Source organism: Panthera onca, chromosome A2, assembly GCF_046562875.1.
Source record: "Panthera onca isolate mPanOnc1 chromosome A2, mPanOnc1 haplotype 2, whole genome shotgun sequence".
NCBI classification, from domain to species: Eukaryota; Metazoa; Chordata; class Mammalia; order Carnivora; family Felidae; genus Panthera; species Panthera onca.
In genome coordinates, this window is record NC_138340.1 from 5,544,887 (window position 1) to 5,568,734 (window position 23,848).

Genomic DNA, 23,848 nt, shown 5'->3' on the forward strand with positions numbered 1-23,848 from the left:
GCCTTCTTACCCACGCCTCTGCCATGGGGCTGTCCAGAGCTTCGCAACATTCCCATCTTGTTTCTGGCAAAGTCTCTCTCAAATCCTCCACCCAAGCCACGCTTCATCTCTGTGGAAGAAATCGTTACCCTAGGCCTTTCCAGGAATCCCTCTGTGCTTCAGACATGAATAAAACAAATTACAGGCACACAGCAGCCAGCACCAAGTCAGCACGCTTACTTTTTCTAGGAGAAACTACCACTCATCCCTTATTCCTTACAAAGGTCCTCTCACCTCAAGTGAGTCCCTGCAAACCACCTACCTTCAATCCACCAAAGACTAACTGATGACTTTCATTAGTCACACGGTGGCTACACCAAGCCACTACAGCAATGGGCTGCATCCACGCTGTATCACAGGAAGCAGCAGCTCCAGCTCTCGGTTACTTCCCAAGCACCCCGCCCCACCCACAGCGTTCCGGGGGGCGCCAGCAGTCCGCGGAATCCGCCCAACAGCCTGCACACCTCTATCACCCCCCACCATCATGGATGGCCCTTTTACAAAGAAACTAAGGCTCAAATGACTTGCTAACCTGACCAAGGCCACCTGCCTGCTATGGGATGAGGCAAAGGCTGGAACCTATAAACCCAATGCAAAAACCCAAACTCTCCTAACACAACCACATCCAAGGAGAATCCAGAAACATCCCTGCAGTATAACATGCTTTCTCCAGGATCAACTGTAGTGGTCTCCTCTACACAAGGACACTGGTAACTTCATTACTTTTTTCTACATTCACAGCAAGAGTTACGTTTTGCAATGCCTTAAAAAAAAAAAAAAAAAAAAAAAAAAACAAAAACAGGGGCACCTGGGTGGCTCAGTCGGTTAAGCGTTCGACTTCGGCTCAGATCATAATCTCACAGTTCATGAGTTTAAGCCCCACTTCAGGCTCTGTGCTGACAGCTCAGAGCCTGGAGCCTGCTTCGGATTCTGTGTCTCCCTCTCTCTCTGTCCTTCCCCCACTCACTCTCTCTCAAAAAAGGAATAAATGTTAAAAAAAAAAAAATTTTTTTTTAATTTAAAATAAAACAAAGGTCTTGGGGCTCCTGGGTGGCTCAGTCAGTTAAGCATCCAACTCCAGGTTTCAGCTCAGGTCATGATCCCACAGTTCGTGAGATCGAGCCCTGCATCCAGCTCTGTGCTGACAGCATGGTGCCTGCTTGGGATTCTCCTTCTCTCTGTTTCTCAAATAGATAAACGTTAAAAATTAAAAACAAAACAAAACAAAACAAAAAACAAACCTAATTACTCTTGCTCCTTAGAAATCAGGCAAACAATCGCCTTCAATTGTGCAACTGCCAAAATTGGTTATATGCAGCTCAAGCCCTTATACTTTCAATGAAATAAGTCTACTGAAGATGTGGAAGCAGGCTAGCATTATGAATTAGAAATGCCTCATTTAGCAATGGCAGACGTGCTATTCATAGTGTGAATAGACCCAACTGAAGGTCATAGGTTGGTGGCATGCCATCTGCTGAAAAGGTAACTAACTTGTGTGAGCTTGCATGTGGCAGGCATAGCAGAAGTCCCACACTGGCACCGTAACAGACAGAGCTCTGCTGCACTCCTTTAATCCCTATCATAAGGGCATGAAGAGGGGCGCCTGGGTGGCTCAGTCGGTTAAGCATCCGACTTCGGCTCAGGTCATGATCTCACGGTCCGTGAGTTCGAGCCCCATGTCGGGCTCTCTGCTGACAGCTCAGAGCCTGGAGCCTGTTTCAGATTCTGTGTCTCCCTCTCTCTCTGGCCCTACCCTGTTCATGCTCTGTCTCTCTCTATCTCAAAAATAAATAAGTATTAAAAAAAAAAAAAAAAAAAAAAAAAAAAAAAAAAAAGGGCATGAAGACGGCAGCACTCTGCCCCCTGGAGGTAAGGAAGTCATGTGCAGGCAGTAATATGACAGCCTCAGAAGTCATCTTCCCAACTGTCAGCAGTCTCTGCAGTTCAGGGAACTCCCTGTGAATTCCAATGTAATCCCCCCAAAATGGAAGTGTTTTCATCGTCAAATATTGCATCAAAGCATTGTTTGGGATTTGGTTTTTTAATCTGTAATTCCTAAGCATCCATTCTATTAGGACTTGACGTCTACTTTGACTGATAAGAAATCAGAATCTCAGGGCCAGTCTGATATCAGCACCTGTGACCACAACAGATGGATTATAGTCGCCAATTAAATATTAAACCCAAAACATCTTTATCAATTTCCCTCTGTGATTACGCTGACTCACTCAAATCCCAGAACACAGCTCAAGTGGGAGAAGTCCCTGTTCTCTGCTGTCGAGGATGACATGGAAGGGTGAGAACATCTAAGAGCACTGCATCACAACACATCCTCCACTGCTGCTCCCCACGAGAATCTGCACTCGGAACCCTTTGATCACCAGGCTCAGAACTGTGGCTGCTGCCTTCCACCTGCCAGGTTACCAAGGACTTTGCCCACACAGCTCGGCACAGCCCCAGCTCACTTCCATCCGTCCGCCTCTAAGTCACATCACTCCACTCCTCAGAGCAACAATGTTACCTCCTTCCTGAAGACTCATCTGTTTTGAGCAAACACTAATTTACCAAGCCAGACTCCTCCAACTCTTTTTATTAAAATTCCCATACACGTTATGAACTATAGGCTGGCTTGAAAGCACCCTGCAAACTCAGGCCTCTGTCCCTTCATTCCTGACTACTGGTGAGGACTTCCCTACATCTTTTTACCGTTATCTAGAACAAGACAACCCCATGGAGGAGGACAGTTTATTCATGAGAAGTATCTTTCTTTCCAGTTTGATAGTTAGTAAGGTCCATCCTAGTAAGACTCTCAGTTGCTCCAATTCGAACTTCACATTAAATGATACTGCAGGTCAGAAAAGAAACATTTACATGCAAATCTTCAATGGCCTTCCTCCTCAGGGAAGTTTATGTGTATAAGGGAAGCCTCATCCCCACAGGTGGGGGTAAAAGAGTCCACCAACCCCTAGAGAATTTCAGAAAGACAGACTGTGGGGCTTCTCAAGGCACACTCTGCAGGCCCACTGAGGAGGGGCTGACGCCCACGCGGAAGGCAGTTCTGAAGGGCAGGATCCGCCAGATACCGGGACCCATCTCCCAATATCACTAGCCATGTGACCTTAGGCAAGTCACTCTCCGGGCCTCAGTTTCTGATGAAATGGTGATAAAAGTACCTACAAATCATGTGGTTCTTGCAAGGACTGAACAAAACACACGGTTACAATGATAATTAAAACCACTGAATTTCTGTTAAGGGGTCGAAAGGGACAGAAGATCTGAAATACACCAAAATTCTCACTATGGAAATGCTGAGCTAAGTCACTGTCTCTGCTCACAACTCCAAGTTCTCAGAGCAGATGAACTTGATCAAAAACTCCAAAGAAACTAAAACTAATCCCTCACACTTGAAGATGATTTTAAAGTGTGCAAAACATAACCATAAATGTGTCTACAGGATGCCTGCTAGTGCTGGAGGCAATAAAAAAGCTCTAGAATTTTCTGGGTTAATTACTGGGGAGACTCAGAACACAGTTCAGTGGCTGAGGGGATTAACACTTACCTACCAGCAAGTCTAGCTTCTGAAATACAAACTTATGATTTCAAATAAGGCAATTCAAAGACACTGGATTCATCAAGAAAAGTGGAAGGGGCAAATCTTATTCATTAAAAATGGGTGTGCTGCCTCACAGTCGCCCAGGAGACAACCACCAGCAGAGGGCAGGTGCACGCAGGAAGGAAACCCAAGTCTTACCATTTATTCTGCCCATGTTCATCCCAGAGCCAAATCGACCCATGTTTTCCATACCGCCACCAAAAGGTCCCTCCATTCCTGCAAGAGATATCCACATTTGAGCACCATCCCAATGAGACCGCTTACACTCATCAGGAAAAGAAAGATGTTTTCATGAGTTTCACTTTGGGTGTTTTCTGCCAGGAACTTCCTTACCAAGTGTAAGGACTTTGGGGGAAAAAATGCTAGTGCCCTTGCCTGGAAATCACCATCTTCAAAACGCTAATCTGATCCACCCCCTCAACAGACAAGTAAAAAGAGGCCCAGAGAGATGGAGTGATTTGCCCAAGGTCACAGAGCTAGTTAGTGAGAAAGCCAGACCAAAAGCCAAGATACCCACTAGGAAAGACTGACAGGTAAAATTAATTTCTGGACTCAAACGTTTAGAAAACCGAAAGTGAGAATTCATGCAAGGCTTAAGGAAAAAGAAAGAGGAAAGGTGAGAGAAAACCATACCCAAAAGTGATTACATTTGTACTTCATTTTAAATCTCTTACCTCCCATTTTATTTATGCCAAATCCTATGCCTTCCATTCCCATTCCTTAAAAAGAAAAAGTCAATGCAAACTAAAATTATGTCAAAGTAGTAAGTAACGTTTGAACTTAAAAAGTACAGGAAATTCCAAACCATCAAATGAACAAAAAATATCCCTGATTAGGAGTATATTTTAGTTGTCAAGGAAAAGGGGGAAAGCGGTCCTACCATCTCCCCTGTCACACTATCACATTCCAAGAAACGTTAGTCCTTAACAAAATAATCACGTGACTCAAAATTCTGTAGGGTCCACATACAGTTTTAACAACTACCCAAATCAGACCACGTTAAACATGATATATAACTAACCAGGTACAAAGTGGAGAGCACTTTTTTATAAGCTTATTTTAGGGAACATAAGTAGATTTAAAAACCCCTTTCAAAGATAAAATTCTCTAAATAAAAAGCAGTTCCTAAAAACACCAGACTTTCTTCTTAGGTGCTAGGGGAGTGGCCATCAGACTGGCAGGGCCAGCTGGGGTGATGGCTGAGGGTGCTGAGGTCAGCCCAGAGTTTAATCTGGGAGGGAGACAAGGGATATGCAGAACTGACAGAAGTGGAGTGAAGGGGCATCCAGGCTGCAATTCAAAGGATTTCAAGAAAGACAGCCGTTAAGTCTGTGGTCAAAAAAATGAAATCGTTCTTAATAGTATATGAACACCTCACTGCACAGAATGAAAATGCTGAACAGCAAAATTTAAAGTATATTCTCCACAAAGTTTTTATTCATTAGCTATTTATCATCTTGAACAAAGACAACACTCAACACTATGTCTTTGTGGCCTGTGACAGCTATGCTGTCATGCAATGAGGCCCTCCTGTGCTTTTTTGTATCCGCCAATGCCCCCACCCCTACAAGCCACTATCACCATCAGGCAAGAGCCTAAGGGTGTCTGGGTAACAGACTGCGGCAGTGCTGTAGTCCCAGGTCAGGAGATCTACAGTGTGTCACTAACTGATAATGTGACCTTGAGCAAGACCAACTCTCTGGCCTGCCTCCTTTTATCGAATAGCGTAACTACCTCAGCTCAGAAGGTCATGCAAGGACAAAATGCAGAAGTATAACTTTAGAAAAGAGGATTCAATTCAGTAAAAACACAAAATACTGCTTTTATCAAAATGAATGAGAGAGGAGTAAGGAAGAAATTCTGCCCCAATTAAATCTTTATTCCATTTGAAGTACTCAACATCCAATTATCCCAATAATTTGAAAAACTAACTTCCCCAGAAATCTCCAAAGCACACTGTAGTTCTCACCTGCGGGTCCTATGTTTCCCATGCCAATGCCTTTATTCAGGTGATTGGCATCGATCGGCTGTCCTCCTGGGCCCAACCCCATGCCAATACCACCAAGCCCATCTGAAAGGAAAAGAGAAAGTCGGAAGTGTAGATTCCACTTAGAAAACCATGACCTTCCAAAGCAAAAAGAGTCTTTGTTTATACTGCGTTGTAAATGTCACACTCCATTCCAATCCACCCACCTCCAAGAGCAAACCCAGGGCTTTTGGGAGCTATCCCTTTCGAGGCGTAACTTTTCATATGCAATTGCAGATTAGAGTTTGTGCTATGTATAAAACAAAAGCAATTGAAAATTACAGAGAATTATGAACTCAAATGTAAGAATCACAGACACTTATTCATTTCCCCAAATCTCAAACTGAGAAATGTTTAATTACAACAGGCAATTAAGGGGACACCTGGGTGGCTCAGTCAGTTAAGCGTCTGACTTTTAGCTCAGGTCATAATCCCACGGTTTTTGAGTCTGAGCCCCAAATCAGGCTCTCTGCTGTCAGCATGGAGCCCGCTTCAGACCCTCTGTCTCCCCTTCTCTCTGTCCCTCCCCCTCTCATGCTCTCTCTCAAAAATAAACATTTTTTAAAAGGTTAAAAAGGAGGGGCGCCTGGGTGGCTCAGCCGGTTAAGCATCCGACTCTTGGTTTCAGCTCAGGTCTTGGTCTCAACGTTTCATGGGTTCGAGCCCTGCATCAGGCTCCGTGCTGACAGTGCAGAGCCTGCTTGGGATTCTCTCCCTCCCTCTCTGCCTGTCCCCTGCTTGCTCTCTCCCAAAATGAATAAATTTAAACAAACAAACAAATAAATAAGGCAATTAAGGACATCAGGTGGCCAGCAGTGCAAATGTGCCCAATCACCACCTCACAACCTGGTAGCCCAAAGGACTTTCCCCAAGAAAAAACAATGGAATAAACCAGCCAGTTAATACACTGGGCATACACTATTCTGACTCTACAGGTGGTTGTAGCAACAATGAAACTACTGTTCTCTTCTGCCCAGAAAGCTTCCTAACCTGTGGATCAATACCCAGTCCACTCTCAACTCCATGCCCACACACACAAGCAGGGATGTAAGAATACAGACTGGTCTCAAAAGAGCCAACAAGACCAGACAGTGCAAGACACTTGCGGTGCTCTGAGTGACCTTGGCCTGACGCTTAAACCAAGACCAGGTTTTAAATGGTAACCAAGTTCATTAAAAGTAATAATAATACCTTAAAAAGAACCTTGATACCAGTTCCCAGATATTTAATCTGTTTTAACAGACTAGTGTTTTTAAACTGCATAGAAACAGCAAGCGAGAGATCACCAAGGTTACTTACTCCCTAAGGGACTGAAGATTTTGAAGTCAACCCTCTGAAATGTGTTGGGAGACCAAGAGTCATGGATAATGGGCTCCCTGGGGCCCAATGTGTGCCAGCCAAGGCTCTCAAACAGCCCTCATCCCACTTCCTCTAGGCACAAACGTCAGTAAGAGCCATCACTGTGATCCTGAGTGATCATGGAAAGTGACCACATTGATTAGGGCAAGGATATGTGGTACTTCTCTAAAAAATTTTAAATTTTCAACTAAGCCATCTATTCTTGAAGCCTCTGACCTCCCCTCGAAATCTGCCTCATTTATGCTTCCAATAATGTTAAACCACAAAGGCACTCCTGTTAGTGTTCTTGTCTAGGCTCTCATTCAATCCATCTGATGCTGGGCCTTAGGCCTGAGTCCCCACTCCAGACCAGAGACACTCCCTGGCCCTCCAAACAGACACCCACCCCAACTGCCTCATCTGCTAGGAAGTTCTCCCAACATAGCACAAGCAAGCCCCTCCCCTCCCACTGTCACCTAACTCCCATGCTTCCTACGGACTCCCCAGCCCTTCTTGCTGCTGGAGGCCAGCACTCTCACTGCTGCCTATGCCCAGGCTCCGCACAGCCCTGTGGGCTTGTCAGAAAGAGGGCCTAAGGCTTCACTAATATGCACCACTTCCATCTTTGAGGTGACTGGTCACCTAGTCTTCCCTGTCACGGGACAGACTTTCACCTGGATGTTTCACGTGACCCCATATAAAAATATGGATCACCGTACTTCACATAAGATGCCCCCACTCAAAGTGTACAGTTCAGTGATTTTTCGTACATACAACTATCACCATCATCTAATTCCAAAACACTGTCATCACCCCAAAAACAACTCTCCACTTACCCCTCTCCCCTGGCAACCACTAATCTACTTTCTGTAGGTGGATTTGTCTTTTTTTGGACATTTCCTACAGATGGAATCAAGGTGCATCCACGCCGTGGCAGGTATCCGTACTTGGTTCCTTTTTATGGCTGAGTAATACTCCATCATATAAATTTACCACTTCTATCCATTTATCAACTGAAATCACGGTGCTAGGAACACCCACATCAACGTTTATGGAGACACAGTTTTCAGTTCTTCGACGTACACCTAAGAGTAGAACCACGCTGAGCCACACTGTGCTAACCAATCTCTTCTGATCCCACGGGCAACCTGATTTTAATTCCTTTCCAGTTTCTGGTTCTTCCTTCCACAGGACACTTTCAAAACACCCAACTACATCTTAGAGGATGTAGTCTGCCTCACCACAGAGTAATCCTAACCACCCTTCCTAAGTTGTGAATCTCTCTGCTCGTATTGCACCCTGAAGAATCTACAGGGGGAAAAAAAAATTACCACAAACCCCTTTTTGAACCTTTCCCTCAAGAATGATCAAGAGCACTGCAGAATCACATGGCGCAAGCTCAAGGGTAAGTGTAGTTCTCCGGTCAGTACTGATCAAATTCAAAAACTAAGCCATACTGAGACACTTACGGGGAAGTTGCTGTGGACGCTCAGGAGGGAAAAAATCTCCCTTTGGTAAGGCCCTCTCATCCTGAAAGAGAAAGTGAGTACATCTCAGTATGAAAGCACAGCTTACAACAACAACAGATGGAAACAACTCCCAATGACAGAGAACTAGCTAAATTATGATCCACCCATGCCACGAAATAACATACAAGTACAAAAAGAAATACACAGAGTACTTGCACCCTTATGTAAAAAGAAGGACAAAAATATGCATCCACGTTACTAGGGGGGACGAAAGGGACCTGGGCACAAAGTAAGGGAAAGACTCTCACCCTGTATCTTCATGCTTTTTAAGCCATGTAAAGCAATAATCTATTCAAAAAACTAAACTGAATGCTTAAAGTAGCTAAAATATCCCTTTACAGTTCCCTTTATTTTCTTCTTGAATCTGAGCCCTCACCAGATTGCCCTCAGCATATTCTAGTCATGCTTGTATTAATTCACTATTATCCTGGCACAGCCAAAGCAGGGATAATGTTTATAATGAAGCGCTTCAACAGAACCTGAAAGGCTGTGTGAATCAAAGACTTAATTACATTCACAACAGATAAAATGCTAAACATTATAATGAGATACCCTGAAGAGTAGAACCCCATGTACATAACCGTTCTTTGAACTTGATCACTTGCTTGAGCAGGATACTCAACTGATCTCCTGACCATGTCAGTTAACAGGCAACTGTGCAAAAGGGAAATATATCTGAAGAGCTGTGTTTCTGCCATAGATTTGCTCAACATACTGCAACTTTTTTAACTTAGACTGATCCATAAATATAGTATAATAGCTATGTACACTCTTAATATTCCCATGTTACTGCTAGACTTATTTGAATATATTATGGAGAAAGAGATCCTATTAACTTACCATTTTCACGTGCATTGGTCTATCAAATAGCAGTTGACCATTAAACATAGCTGATATTACAATTAAGGCTATTTCTCGCAATTCTAAAAACATGCACAGGAGAGAAACACAGAAGAAAAAAATGCTCCAACTGCTACCAGCCCCTCTAAGTAGTGAATTTATGAGCAATTTTGGTTCTTCATTAAACTTTTAAAATCTTTGTTTCTACATGAACCATAAAAGCAACAATAAATAAAGCTCAAGGGACAGGGAAGGAAGTGTCAGCTTACTCCTTAGGTGTAGAGCTCCACTCATAGAACCCCACACTTCTCACTAAACCGTCCTCTTAGGTACTGGCGTCAGTTTTTTGTATGAGTCCAATGGGCCAAGTACCATATATTTTTTCAAGTACCATGTCTTCTGGGTAAGACACACAGTAAAAGTCTTGTCCAAGTTTAATGACTGTGTTCATGTGTGGCATTCTCCGCTGTGACTACAAAGATAAAACTCCAGGGTAACCAGCTTAGGATCAGAGAGAGAAGTATTTCTAGAATGATGTCAATCCATTGGAGAAATACAGCCAAGGACTTATACGTGAAATAACAACCGAATTTCTCTCCAGTGGCGTATTCTTTAGACTTCTCCCTTCAAACCAGACTCTAAAAAGAGAACACTGGAAAAGACCACTCACGGGCATGTGCCTATTTTCTATTTATGTAGTACTGAATCAATTCCATCACAGACAACTTTTACATTCCACAGTAATGCAATCCCTATGGTCATTTAGGAAATACACACACAGTTACCACTTCCTCCCCAAAAACCTGTGTTATTCATGCAATATTTAAGGCCAAACTGTTCACCAAGAGTTGAATTCTGATAAAAGGATACATATAGCTTGCACAGCTTCAATGGACTGTTCAAAAGTAACAGTGCCTATTCCACGACTTTTTCCATCTTTATCCTCAAGAATGTCTGCTCGGACCACCACACCAGCCATACTAAAAACTTCCTTCAGCTTCTTCCAGCCAACTTTATAATCCAGCTAATCAAGAGAAAGGAGAGAAAAATCTCAATGTAGACATCTCAAGAAAAAACATTTTGAACCCGTAACATATTGAACACAATATGCTCTGGTTGGAAACAAACATTTAAAAATAACGTCACAGGGGTGCCTGGGTGGCTCAGTCAGTTAACCGTCCAACTTCAGCTCAGGTCATGATCTCACAGTTTGTGAGTTCGGGGCCCCACATCAGGCTCTGTGCTGACAGCTTAGAGCCTGGAGCCTGCTTCAAATTCTGTGTCTCCCTCTCTCTCCACTCCTCCCCCGCTCATGCTCTGTCTCCCTCTCTCCTTCGAAAATAAATAAAAACATTTAAAAAAAATTTTTTTTATTTTATTATTTTATTTTAAATAATGTCACAGGAGCGCCTGGATGGCTCAGTCAGTTGAGGGTCGACTCTTGATATCAGCTCAGGTCATGATCCCCACGGTCATGGGATCGAGCCCCTTTGCTGAGCATGGAGCCTGTTTGAGATTCTCTGTCCTTCTGCCCCTCTCCCCTGCTCGTGCTCGCTCGCTCTCTCTCTCTCTCTCTCAAAAATAAATAAATACAATAAATAAATAAATAAATAAAGTCACAAGGACTTATCCCACCACAGTAGAATTTTTCAGATACGATTATGAAGCCTGGCCTTAACTGTTAGTCACGGTCTCTTTTCTCCAGAAGAACAGGTTAAGTCACCTCATGCCTTTCAAATTAATGCTTACTCTGAACCAAAAAAAAAAAACAAAAAAACAAAAACAAACAAAAAAAACACCTTTTTTGTTCCCCAGCTAAAGTTTACCATCATCCTTCCCAATGCATTTTTCTTTAAAAATATTTCCCTTTGCAAATGGCAAAGGCATTATCTTTCATCCCAAACACAAGAGGAGGGATGGAACGTCAGCTTGGTTCATATACTTTTTTGGCCTACACCCGCAGGGAATGCAGACTCAGCTGCCACTTTTATAACCAGCAAAAGCCAGTGAACATGACCCCAGTGGGACCATGGTCAAGCCTGTGTGACTGATCACTACAGGGTCACTGTGGGACAAAGCCCAACTTCAAAGATGTTTGTTTTTTAAACAGAAGAAGACGACAGCAGAACCCTCTTTTCAATTGTTCTTCTCAAATATCAGAACTACTTTTATAACATATTAACAAAACTATCATAAAGCTCTGACTGTTCTACCTTAGACAATGTTTCCGTTTACTTACATTTGCTACAAATACCGTGCTTCCAAGTCTTCCAGCCTGTAATGCATGGATAATCTCATTTGGGATGTTAGGATTATTTAGGATACTGGGTGGGATATTAATCATTCCTGGGCCACCTGGTCCCATACCCATCCCACCAGTCGTAGCCATCACCTTTTGCATTGCTCTCCTGGCATGTTCACCATCAGGATCCTAAAACAAGCACAAAAGTGTTACATTTAACTGACCCAGTGACAACTAAGACCATGATCTCACAAAAAGTGATATTCCCAAAACTCCAGAGATTGAGAGGTTGTTTGGAAAAGTATTTCTTGAAATCTATAACAAGAAATTCAAACGAACTCAACCATCAGGTTAGAAGAATTCCAGCCAAAGGAACGAGGCCAAAAGGAAAGGTGTCAAATTTAGCTATCAGTTGAACTGAGTGGCAGATGACAAGATTAGTTGATAGAACACAGAACACTTCCAGACTGAAATAAGATCTTCACAGGCTTGGTATAGTTGAATCTCACTAATTTTCAACGGGGTTCTGTTAACCCCATCAGTGATTTTTCCAAAAGTTTGAAAACGCAGTTCTAGATCACCGAGGTACTCCATCCTTCATGTTATGCAGGCGTCTGACTCGTGTAAGGTCTGGACAGGTGTATGAAACTCTGGCATTGACACTAGTCTTGAACTCTTTGCCCTTTCATGTGTCTCTTCAGCCCAAAGAAACCTTAGCCCCTACTGTGCTCTACTCTCTGAGCTCTGAATATATTAATCTTCCTCTAAGAAGGAAAGGTAAAAACAAGGGAGGGATTTAATCATAAAAACTTCCCGCTTTCTCAAGGGAGAGAAGGTATCTGCTTTGGATTAAATACCAAAGTGGATTTGAGTAATGATAAACTCGCTTTAAAAAAGAAAAAAGGTGGGCTAAGAAATCGGGTTCAGGCTGGGTAAAACTTTAGGTGTAGAATCCCTTAACACACACACACACACACACCCACAAACACATACACCAACCAGGGGCTCAGTCCAAGTGCCCCTGATCAATAAAACAAGGTAGGCTGGTCTAAGACAAATCACAGACATCGGGAAGACAGCAGTTGCTCAGGACGTGCTCCATCATTATTCCAAGTTCCTACAGGAGTTGACTGCTGAAGCCTGTGACTGGCCCTCTTCATTAAAAACAACAGGTTGGTCTGCTCCGTAAAATGCAGTCAAGGATTATTTTTGTCTTTTCCTAACTCCAAATGGGGACAACTCGACAATTATAAATGATATCCACATTGTTTCAAGAGCTTACTTCTTTGACTTTCAGTGGTCTTCCACTCAGACTATGCTTGTTTAGAACTTCCGCAGCCTTTTTCATGCTTTCTTCCATCTTGAATTCAACAACGCTATGAAGAGCCAAAAGGAGATGAGTGAAACCGGTCCTACAATTGAGAAGGCTCAATTGCCAATAAGTAACTAGACAATACTTACGCACATCCCTTTGGAGGAAGCCACAGACCAGTCAGAAGAGCAAGGAAAGAGGGGAAAAAAAAGAAAAACATAGTAAATACCAATGACAATTATATAAATTAAAAATACGATTTATATAACAAGGTTAGTTTTTATATCAACCCTTCTAAGGGGAAGCTCACAGGAATGACTCGCCTAGCCTTCCTTATTAAAAGCTGGGCTCCTTGTTACCTCCTCTGCCTGCACATTACCAGCATTGCACTATAGCTGCTGAAGTTGTAATAAGCAGACCTAAATTCAGGTTCTCCAAGAAATCACACAAACTTTAGATCTGCTTCTCTCTGTACTCAAATCAATTCCTTATCATACTCCTCCTAAATCCATCCCTTCCGTAAATTAAAGCTCATCCTTTTGATTGTTCTAAGCCATTCTATTGCACGACAAAATAATTTAATTTTCTCTTTAAACTAGGCCAATTTTAAACATTCAGGTTTTAATAATTGTTTTACAATTTACTGGCACAAAGGCAACTTTTCGGAATCTTTGGTTCACACAACTTTCAAATTCAGCAAACGACCAAGAGTAACATTTTCTAGACAAGAACACACGTTTTACATTAATATACCACCGCTAAAATTCCATGCATAATTCACACACAGCCAATTCCTCTGTTAACAAAGAGACAATGCTGCTATTGGTCCCCAGTTATCCAAATTGGGCATCCAAACAGAATACCAAAAAGCTCTTTGGCCAGCCATTTGGAAAAGCGGGACTCCCGTTTGCAAATCCCCTCCCACCCCACTCAAATGTTTGGCAAAAATCAAACATAGCTACTGTAACATGAGCACTCACTGCCTTCCTGATTTCATTCGATTCCACGCCACCATACAGTTACATTTTTCAAGTAGTAAATCCACAGAAGAAATTCTCTCAGACACTTACCCTTGACTTTCCTTCAGCGTCCATTAAGAGCTCCACGTATGTTACCTCACCAACTACAAATCAGTTTCCAGACGACACATAAACCAAGGGAGAAAAGCCAAGAAAACAATGGGAATTTAGAACAATCGTCAGCAACCTTGTATGGAGCCTCTGCCTTATAAGAAAGCCCAGAAACACTCCATATTCTCTAAACCACCAAACTAGGCATTACAGGTGTGCAGTAAAAGTAGGTGAGACTCGTTAACAATTATGTCCTTGATTTTCCTCCCACCACAAACAAGCTATTTCCACAGATTTCCGTATCAATTTCCCTGTCTGAAATACTCATTCATGACTAGAGGCAATCCAAATCTATAGGAAAGAAGTCTGCGTGATTCACTTTTTTGGGGAAAGGAGGAAAACAGTTTTGCACGTACACTCTTACTGGTGAAAGCAGGGAAACAGCACACGGGCCGCAATGCCACTGAACTGAGCTCAACTGCTAAATCCAAGGATGTGCACGCACACATGCCCAAAGGGGCGGCTACAGGAGTGCACAAAGCCCTGCATTCAAGAGGCCCACGTGCATAGTTTAATGCTGCTATCACAAAATTCTCAGTTTTTTAACGAGGCACCTCGCGTTTTCATTTTGCACGGGGCCCCACAAAATCTGTAGCTGGTCCTGCGCACAGCACGAGGCTCCACAGGTCAGAAGGAGGAAGTTCGAGTATCCGATGGCAAAACCAGAGCAGCATCTGGATTCTCTTCGGTGAGTTAAGGCAGGCTTTTATTCCTCCTGCTTTTTCAACCTTCCCATTGAAAGACAAAGATAAATGTGAATTCAGAGCTCAGTCTGCAACTAACAGTTAAGACACAGGATTCTAATCTACACAAAGGTGGGGAAGGGGTTAAAAATGAAGCATTTCAAAAGGTTCCACAGATTTTCCTCAAGGTTTGGATTGCCAATTCATGACCACCATGACCAGATGTTAGAACCCATCAAGACGACAACCACCAAAATGGCTGCTGAACTTGAAGATGGCACAAAAAGAACAGAAATTTAAAGTGTTAACTTGGAGAAAAATCTCTAAGCGGGCTCTCCAAAGTCAAGCAAGTGGTTTTGTACTCAGGAATATCCTTTTTGAAAAAGGATTATCTTTACGATAGTAAAGCCTTCTCCAATTCAGTGTTCAAGTTTGGTTTAACAGTACAAGGGTAAACGTAAGCCTCTTAATGGCCTTGACAAGTCCTGCCTATTCTAATTCATTTGTCCAAAGGAAATTAAAATTATAAGGAATTTAAAATACATCAAGGAATGATGTGAATGTAAAGTAGGAAAAAATTACTTCTAAAAATTAACAATTTGAAGGGAGTATTTATGAGCAATATACTTGCATGGCCATTGACAACAAGAAGGCCAAGTGTTCAAAGTCACCTCCCCTTGTCTTTTTTTGGTACGTTACAGAACCAGACCAGCACTGTGCACAAAACAGGAAGGAGAATGAGTGCAAAGAAACGAGTGGAAATAGGGGCTGGTGTAATTTAACTTTTGGAGTATGTACTCCTGTGGGGCAAACTGAAAATGATCAGCCAAGGGACAGTCATACAAATTGGCTTTATTTCACCCTTACAAAAGGAAAGCAATTCCAAAAAAGTTGTGGCCATTCCTGAGGCCATGTTTTTAAACAGCCATTCATTTCAACAGCAGCAGCCATTTGAGGACCAACAGCCTTTATCTCCACTTTGATAAAAATGCCAAGTAATGTCAAGACAGTGAAGAGACCTCAAATTTATTTTCTACAAGCGGGGACTACCACGTAGTGACCTTAAAACTAAATAATCACAATCTCTAACTCAAGACAACTATGTTGTCAGAATTCAAATACTGTTGCGTTTGATAAGTATCTAGTCCGTGTCCATAAAGACACTTTATCAAAACTGTCATTGCACCCTAGAAACCAAGTCCAAACCAAACTTTTTTCCAAAAAGCCAGGTTCAGAAATTAGGGCTTTGCCCACTTAACATTCTAGTGATGGCACACATCCAACTTCAATCCTTAGCACCAAAACTTTGTTTAAAATGTCCTTTCTTATTTTTCCCCCCAAATGGTATAGTTGTTCAGTAAAAACAAAAAAGTTACATTAAAAAAACCCTCCACCCTGTCCGTTTAGCCACAGATTAGGAAGTCATCGTGGCTCTAGCACGAGTAGTGCTGTTCCTGAGGACCGTTAAGAATAACCGTGTCCCTCGTCAATTGCCAATCTCTACCCTGAGAGACTGCCTTGATTCAGAGATGTAAGCAAATCAGTATACAAGATACGCAACAGGTGCTAGTTCGTACTTCCCTAGAGGAAGATATAATGAGGACCACCTCTCTTTTCAGTTCTACAGGATTAAAACAAAAACCTGTTCAGTCCGAACAACTAGCAACAAAACTCTGAAGGTAAAATCTGCCAACCATGCACAGTCTGCTCGCAGCCAATGAAACTACGTTTAAGAAAGCAAATCCACCACAGCAGAGGAGCTAGGACTGAGAGGCAGAGGTAACAAATTGGCAGTAAGTAGCAAGTCTCTCTGAAATGGAACTCGCAGGTACTGATGAAAAATACAGTTGTTCCTCTCCCTTCCTGAACATGGATGGAATCCATGGAATCTCAAGAGGAGGTGCTAGGAAATCCTTCTGAGCTTTAAACATCAAAACATCTATATGAAAAAACTAAGACTTCGAAAAATCTGACAAAGGTTATCACCTACCTTTAGTTTAAAATGCTCCAAGTCACCTTTAACCAACATTTACATGGATTATTAAAAGCATTGCCTCAAGAATAAAACACATCATGAGGATCAGCAGAATGAACACGCAACCCAAAATGAAGTCAGGAAGTCCCTAGGAGCTACTGTGATTTAACACTCCCGCTCATATTTTTATCACCAAGAGTATTTGTTTCTGTATTCTCATTTACTCTGAAACTGACCCCCCCCCCAAAAAGATGACGTATGGAGGCCAAAACTTCACTGAAGAGAATTCACATGTGAAAAGGCCTATAATTTAAAAGATGGGGTTGGAGGGGGAAGGCTCAAAAGTAGGGTATGTTATCAAATGCATTCCCCTCAAACACATTTCAAGTCTCAGCTGGCTGCTCTCATAGAGGGGTGCACGGAACAAATGAGTATTTTAACTTGTATCTTTAATACATAGACAACATGAAACGTGGCAAAATAATTATTCTACACGATGTCTACTTAATTTAATGGACAAACTGGATACTTATGGAGCCCGTTCTTGCTACTTTCATAGCAAAAGCTGAAGAGCACTACTTCTCTAACTAAACCAAAACCTACCAAGTAAGCTGAGGCAGGCTACACTGTCCAGGTTCAACCCAAGTACCCCCAGATATAGATGTTTTAGCATAATTCTTTAAAAAATGCAGGCTGAATTTACAAAAGAGGAAAACACAAAGGAACAAAAGGACTGGATATGGATTTTTACTTAAATTGAAAATAAAGTTTGGCTCCATAAATCCACAACACAGGTTGTCTTCAAGGGCCAAGGGAGACTTTCTTCTGGACTACACTTGCCCTCTGGGCCTCAGTTTTCTGTCAGCTGGAATCTGAAATTTACTTAGAGTGATGCATTAAATGAGGACAGGATTAAGTGCTTAAAGAAATCCTTGCTTACACAGGTCAACCTGACTGCTGATAAACTTGGGATTGATTGAGAGTAAACTCCATCATGGACTTTCCTTTATTCCTCCAACTGTGCTGTTTACTCAGGGCAGGTCCAACTCAGGCCTGTCTGGTTACAACCGCCCCACCTCGATGTGCCAACTACCTGGTCAGGCCAGGAGAACAAGAACAAGCAGCCCAATAACCAATAAGGAGCTTTTATTCATCCACACAGGACTTCCCAGTAACGCAGCACAGCACCAAGTGTAAATTCCCCAGAGCGCCGTTTTTCACCCAGTCCTTAAGGTCAAACACCTGCAACGTGATTCCAATCTGTCAAGGGGTGAAAACTGGGTGACTGGGACCTGGCGTGACAATCGCCAATTCAAATTTCCTATTACCCTGACTCTCAATTTGGTTTCAACCCAGCAACTCTTTGGTGTCCACAGCAGCCATTTATTTGTTCCATGTAATATCTCCGTTAAAAATAAACATGGTCAAGAGAAAGGACAATAGAAACCTTTCCTTTGTTCCATCAGGACACTTAGAACAGGAAGAGGAAAGTTCAGCGTTCAATTCTATGGGCTGTGAAAACTGTTGAAGCCACATCCCTGACCAATATAGGGGGAGGGGGATGGGGATGGGTGGGTAGTGAGCAGAAAAGGCAGCCCGACTCAGGACAAAACAAGCTTTCCATGCATTTTCTCTTTAAACTCAGTGATGCTGATTGCATGATAGTGTTACCAAACAGCTGGGCACCAAACAAGCTTTGTGACCCCATCCAGGGGAAAAGGCAAAGTGACCAATTCACAGAATACACGTGTCATTAATAGGATGTCCTAGAATGTTGCCAAAGGCTAAAACTTAAGACGGACAACATACGCCCGGTGGCCATGTAAGGGGGTAAAGATCAGGAATCACGGAGGGGTACAAGAGGCAATCTCAGGCATGATTAGCCTTAGAAAAGCTCTGGTCATGCCACTTTAAAGCTAGTTTAGTTCTGAGAGGCGGCAATCAGACAGTGTTGCAGTGACAGGACATTTCCCAGACCTTTCAGTTGAAGACAACTAATGAAGCTTATTCCACTGGTTTCCTGAAACAGCAAAACTCTTAAAAGGCAGACCAATAAAAAGTGTCTGGGTTATAACAAGCCAGGTCTCTGCAGCTGGTCCACTCTGGAGATTACCTTGAGACTGACGCTTTTAGGGTGCTAACTGTCCCTAGCTGCGGCAACAGGCCTTCAAAAAATAAAAACTTACTTGCAACAGGTTTCAAGTAAATACTACAGATTTCCAATAAGCACCTACACGTTTTCAGCATACCAAGAAACGAATAAAACTGTAATTTTAAATCTCATAATAAAAATAAAAACATTTTTAAGGAGGCCTATGTACGTGAACAGTAAACTTCAGACTTCCCATGCTGAACAGAAGCATTACCATAAAAAATTACCTTTCTCTTATGAATTCCCTTTACCCACAATACAATACTGCAAATAACTGAAACAGAAAAATAATTAATTTAACCTATACAGGGGAGCTCTAAACAAGAACATTTTAAGATTTGTTTAAAATAACTGATTTACTGCACACCTGTAATTCTAAGTTACACCACCAAAAAAATACACTGAAAGGGCTGAGCCAGGGCATTCATAGCAGTATGCCAGGGGAATATGAGAACCAGTTTGGAAGTATCCGAATAAACCACCAGGCTGGCCCCACACTTAATACAGTGCAAAATAGGAAATTGAGGTGAACTGCTTCTACATCCAGAAACGTCATGGCTGCTGCTGCTACCAGCTTTAAGGCTTCCAAAACTGAATTACTGAATGGTAAAGCAGTAAAAATGTCACCTACTTTATCCATCATGTCCCAAAACTGGTTCACACACTCCTAAAAATAAAAAATAATTTGGCCTGCCATCTCTTACAAAATTCTAACAATTGCGTTTTCAAAGCCACATTCCTGGTTCTTGGAACTACTATACCTTATTATCAATGGAAGTAGCAATTCAGCGGTTCAACCAAATCACAAAAACACAAATTTGGGAGTTATTCCAAAAACTAATTCGAATGAGACCCAACTGTACTGTACAGAAATTCTAAGCTTGTATTGAAGCAGCAGTCCCAAAAACCAAGAACACTGCATCTGGGATGCCACAGGACACGCCCTTCAGACAAAAAGAAGAAACTTCACTCTTGCCCTAGGAGCATTGGCAGGAATGATTTGGCTGATCGAGGCAGGAAAACAAATCTCACACCGAAACATTTTTCCCTCCGTGTTATCTGGAGAACTACTACACGGGAGCAGCCTACATGACTGTACAGAGAAGTTCACGGGGCCCAGTGCTTCTGGCACGTCATGGATGGGACAAGGACGGCAGTGGGCCAGTCATAATTTCGAAACCCGATGCTGGGAGCACCAGTACACATACCAAAATGGCCTAGCCAAGTGGCATCTCTGCCACTGAAATGTTAATCATTGGACAATTCAAACTTGCATCTCTTTTCGTTATGAATGCTCCAGAAAACCAGTAACTTTCAGTCCTTCAAAAAGACTCCATTTAAGGGTAATTTGATTCTAGTTTCCCTTGGGGGAGACCTCAAGGCATCAGACAAATTGTTCTCTATCAATAGTTTCGTCTAAACCAGGGCTGAGCAATCTCTTCAGCCCTGAGTGCCACCAGCAGGGCCAAGAATCAGGAAAGAAAGAAGACAAAAGCAGAACGAGAATGTGAAAAGGAAGAGGATCCGTATGGTGTGCACAGGGGGTGAGGCAGAGGACCACAGGGACAGCCGGCCTCCTAGGACCTCCTGGTGGCAGCAGAGCTTCGGCTGCTCCCCCTGCCCTGGCCCGGGACACCGGGCCGCTACTGGCGTTTGCCGGCAAGAACGGCACTGCCCGGCAGATGCCTTCTTTTGAGCTGTCCAATTGCCAACCTAACCCGTGTTTCTTCCCAGGGTGGAAAAAGCCCAAGTTTAAATACAAGCTCATGTTGTAGAATTTAGAAGCTGAGCAGCGCAAGTTCCAACTACCAAATTTTGATCCCAGGAAGACATCCACAAAATTTAAACAAACTACCTTCCCTCCAGAATTAAAAAGCTAAAAAAAAATTTTTAAAGGAAAACCTCTCCCACCTAATATGAAGAAATCAAAAAATTTCCTTAACACAAAGAGGTTCCCCTCAAGCTTAATCAAAGTCCTATTAACCATATTAAGCCAGTAAAATCATTTGTAGGCCAAAGGACCATACAAACCACCCTGTTTGACACACAGGTGCATGACCACACAAAAAAGTAGGGTGGGTAAAGCGGCTTAACTCTCAAGCCTGGACAGAACACAATGCTCTACCCAGATCAACTTCCACTGACGAAAAATAACCAAGGAATTAGCCACAGAAAAGATGACGCGTCGACCTTCTTACCCTACTCGACCACCAGTACCATTACCTTTTTCTTTAACCAGGTCTTTAAGTGACTGCCATTTCACATCAAAAGGTATGTTTGTAATGAAGGCTCTGTATCTTTTAGTTGGATTGGCATATGGCTCAAAGCGATTGCCTCCTCTTTTTATGTTTTTCTCCTTCCTCTTCTCATTCTGAGTAGGTCGCTCTCCTTCACTGAATTCGAAGGGAAAAAAAAGGGTCCATATGTTAGCACAACATGAAAGACAGTATTCGATTTGCCAGATTTAGAATTCCACATAGTTACATCCATCACAAGACTAATCTTGACTTTGTTCTGAGACATTCAAACTTCAGTGCTCCTAGAGCAGAAAGGTACAGTAGCACACTCCTTAAAACCCACATACCAAGAAGCCATTCCCAATAAACTGTGCTCTCCTCTGCCTTCACACATTCCTAGGGGATATAATAGAAATAGGAGCCAGGAGCCAACTCCCTGCCCAAGGTGTTTTCATTTCATGCCAGAAACAGGAAAAAAGAAGGGAAGATTTGCAAGATTTCATGGAACAGAAATGAGCTGGTGCACATAGGCCCAATCAACTTTAACTTCACAAATAAAACTACCTTTTTATTTTGGGGGGGGGGGGGGGAATGTTTTTTAAGCTGGAATATAAAATGGTACAGCCACTACAGAAAAGCTTGGCAGTCACTCAAAAAGTTAAAACACATAATTACCATATGACCCAACAATTCTACTCCTGGGTACAGATCCAAAAGAAGTGACAGGAAGGAGGAAATACTTGTACACCAAATAGCGTTATTCATAATAGCCAAGAGGTGGAAACAACCCAAGGATCCACCAACAGATGAATGGAATAAAGAAATGTGGTACAGCCATAAAGAGATTCTTCAGCCATAAAAAGGCACGGAATGCTGATACATGCTGCAACACAGATGAAGTTTGAAAACATTATACTACGCAAAATAAGTCAGACATAGAGGAAGACAGAATAGAGGTTTCCAGAAGCTGGAGGGAGTTGGGAAAGGGGTTACTGTTTAATGGATGAGAGTTTCTGTTTGGGATGAGAAAGAAAGTTCTGAAAATGGACAGTGGTATATGCTCAACATTGTACTTAATTCCCCTGAACTATACACTTAACATGGTTAAAACGGCACATTTTACGTACATTTTACCACAATTTTTTTTTTAACAGTAAAGAAGTCATTCTCTATACAACCCTAGGAAAACCAAAGTCTGAGCAACCCAGGTAGGTAAAAAACAATATGCAGCCAACGATCCCACCTTCAGCAAAGGGTGAATGTTCTTCTGGCGTGGCTTTTCCTATAATACTCTCTACCTTTCTGTGTCAGGAGTCTCCATGCCATAACACCTCGTTTCTAAGCTCTACAGATACAAATTCAGCTTAGATTAGAAGGTTTCACAAGCAAACCTCCAAAGCACAGAATCAGACATTAGGCTGGAAACTTAGGCGACAGCACAGAGAAACAGGCCAGTGTGTGCGGCCAGGGCAGGGCCCACACATAGGCCAAGTGAAGCTACTCCATGAGCTGCCTGCCCACTCTTGTTCAGCCCCCTGTGACTACAGGCAGACACCGGTAAGAGGTGATCAGGAACAAATGGGGATCCAACAGACACAGGAAGTTCTCTTGCTTCCTACACTGGGTCCTGCACTTTCTGCTTACAGAGCCCTATGCTTTCCCCCAGTGAAAATGCAGAAAACTCCCAAACCACAGATTTTAGCAGACTTTGTGATCCATGACTAAAACGGAAAAACAAAAAGCCAAGATTGTCTATTACTGATTTACAAACCCACCTTCGTTTAATTAAAGGGCTGACCTTTACTCTAGGATACGTCTTCCTTGCATGGGAAAAGTAATGTTCAAATACCAGATGATAGCTTAGAGAAGTATTTACTTGGGGGGGGAATTTTTTTTTTTAAATGTTTATTTATTTTTGAGACAGAGAGAAACAGCGCATGAACGGGGGAGGGTCAGAGAGAGAGGGAGACACAGAATCAGAAGCAGGCTCCAGGCTCTGAGCTGTTGGCACAGAGCCTGATGCGGGGCTCGAACTCGCGGACCATGAGATCATGACCTGAGCCGAAGTCCGACGATTAACCGACCGAGCCACCCAGACACCCCCCAAAAAAATTTTTAAGTAATCTATATGCCCCCCATGAGGCTTTAACTCATGACCCTGAGATCAAGAGTCACATGCCGTACCAAATGAGCCACCCAGCCACCCCCCTTGGAAAATTTTAATGTTATCAACTTAGCAACTTTTTTATAAACCCCAGAGTTTCTTCTGCTGGTCCCTCATATCCAAACACAAGGGTGCCAAGTGGTAACCCAGTGAAAGTATCCTCCTAGGCAAAAGTAAGGAAAGCAGCTTCCTCCATGATTTTAACGACACCAACATGCAATAAATAGACTTCCTTCACAGAGGCTGGCAGATGTGGAGGGGTATGGCCACTCTAGTCTCTAAATTCCTAGAATTCTACGGTCTACCCAGGTTCACACGAGATCCTTCTCAGGCTGACTGCACACCACAAGCAGATCTCAAAGGAATCCCTCAACCACCAGAGACCACCTGTCTGTGCCACACGAAAGTCCCCACACCAAAGTCTGCCGAAGAGCGCGTTTGCCAAAGTGTCTCTTGCTCCTGGCAGATAGGAGGAAAGTGTTAGTAAAAGTCAATAAAATGTAGATCAACCTACCTTCGTGGACCTACAGGGAGGGTCTGTGCATAAAAAAGTATTTCAATATCTAGT

The 23,848-nt window shown here is 42.7% G+C and overlaps 1 protein-coding gene across 9 annotated transcripts in view; it reads right to left on the minus strand.

The window, feature by feature from the left end:
• Positions 1–23,848, minus strand: part of HNRNPM (heterogeneous nuclear ribonucleoprotein M) — a 40,027-nt gene that overhangs the window by 9,212 nt on the left and 6,967 nt on the right. For 2 of the 9 annotated variants that reach the window (XM_081791474.1, XM_081791472.1), the window contains exons 1-7: positions 12,910–13,031; positions 11,625–11,816; positions 10,256–10,409; positions 9,386–9,435; positions 8,486–8,546; positions 5,622–5,723; positions 3,791–3,868 (exon numbers count right to left, since the gene is read on the minus strand). In XM_081791474.1, coding sequence (XP_081647600.1) covers positions 3,791–3,868; positions 5,622–5,723; positions 8,486–8,546; positions 9,386–9,435; positions 10,256–10,409; positions 11,625–11,816; positions 12,910–12,987 — 715 coding nt within the window. In that variant the 5' untranslated portion in view covers positions 12,988–13,031. Of the gene's footprint in view, positions 1–10; positions 110–3,790; positions 3,869–4,326; positions 4,372–5,621; positions 5,724–8,485; positions 8,547–9,385; positions 9,436–10,255; positions 10,410–11,624; positions 11,817–12,909; positions 13,032–13,088; positions 13,097–14,009; positions 14,063–21,102; positions 21,273–23,848 lie in introns of those variants that run through there. The other 7 variants (XM_060630052.3, XM_060630051.3, XM_078443504.2 and 4 more) reach the window with 7 other exon arrangements.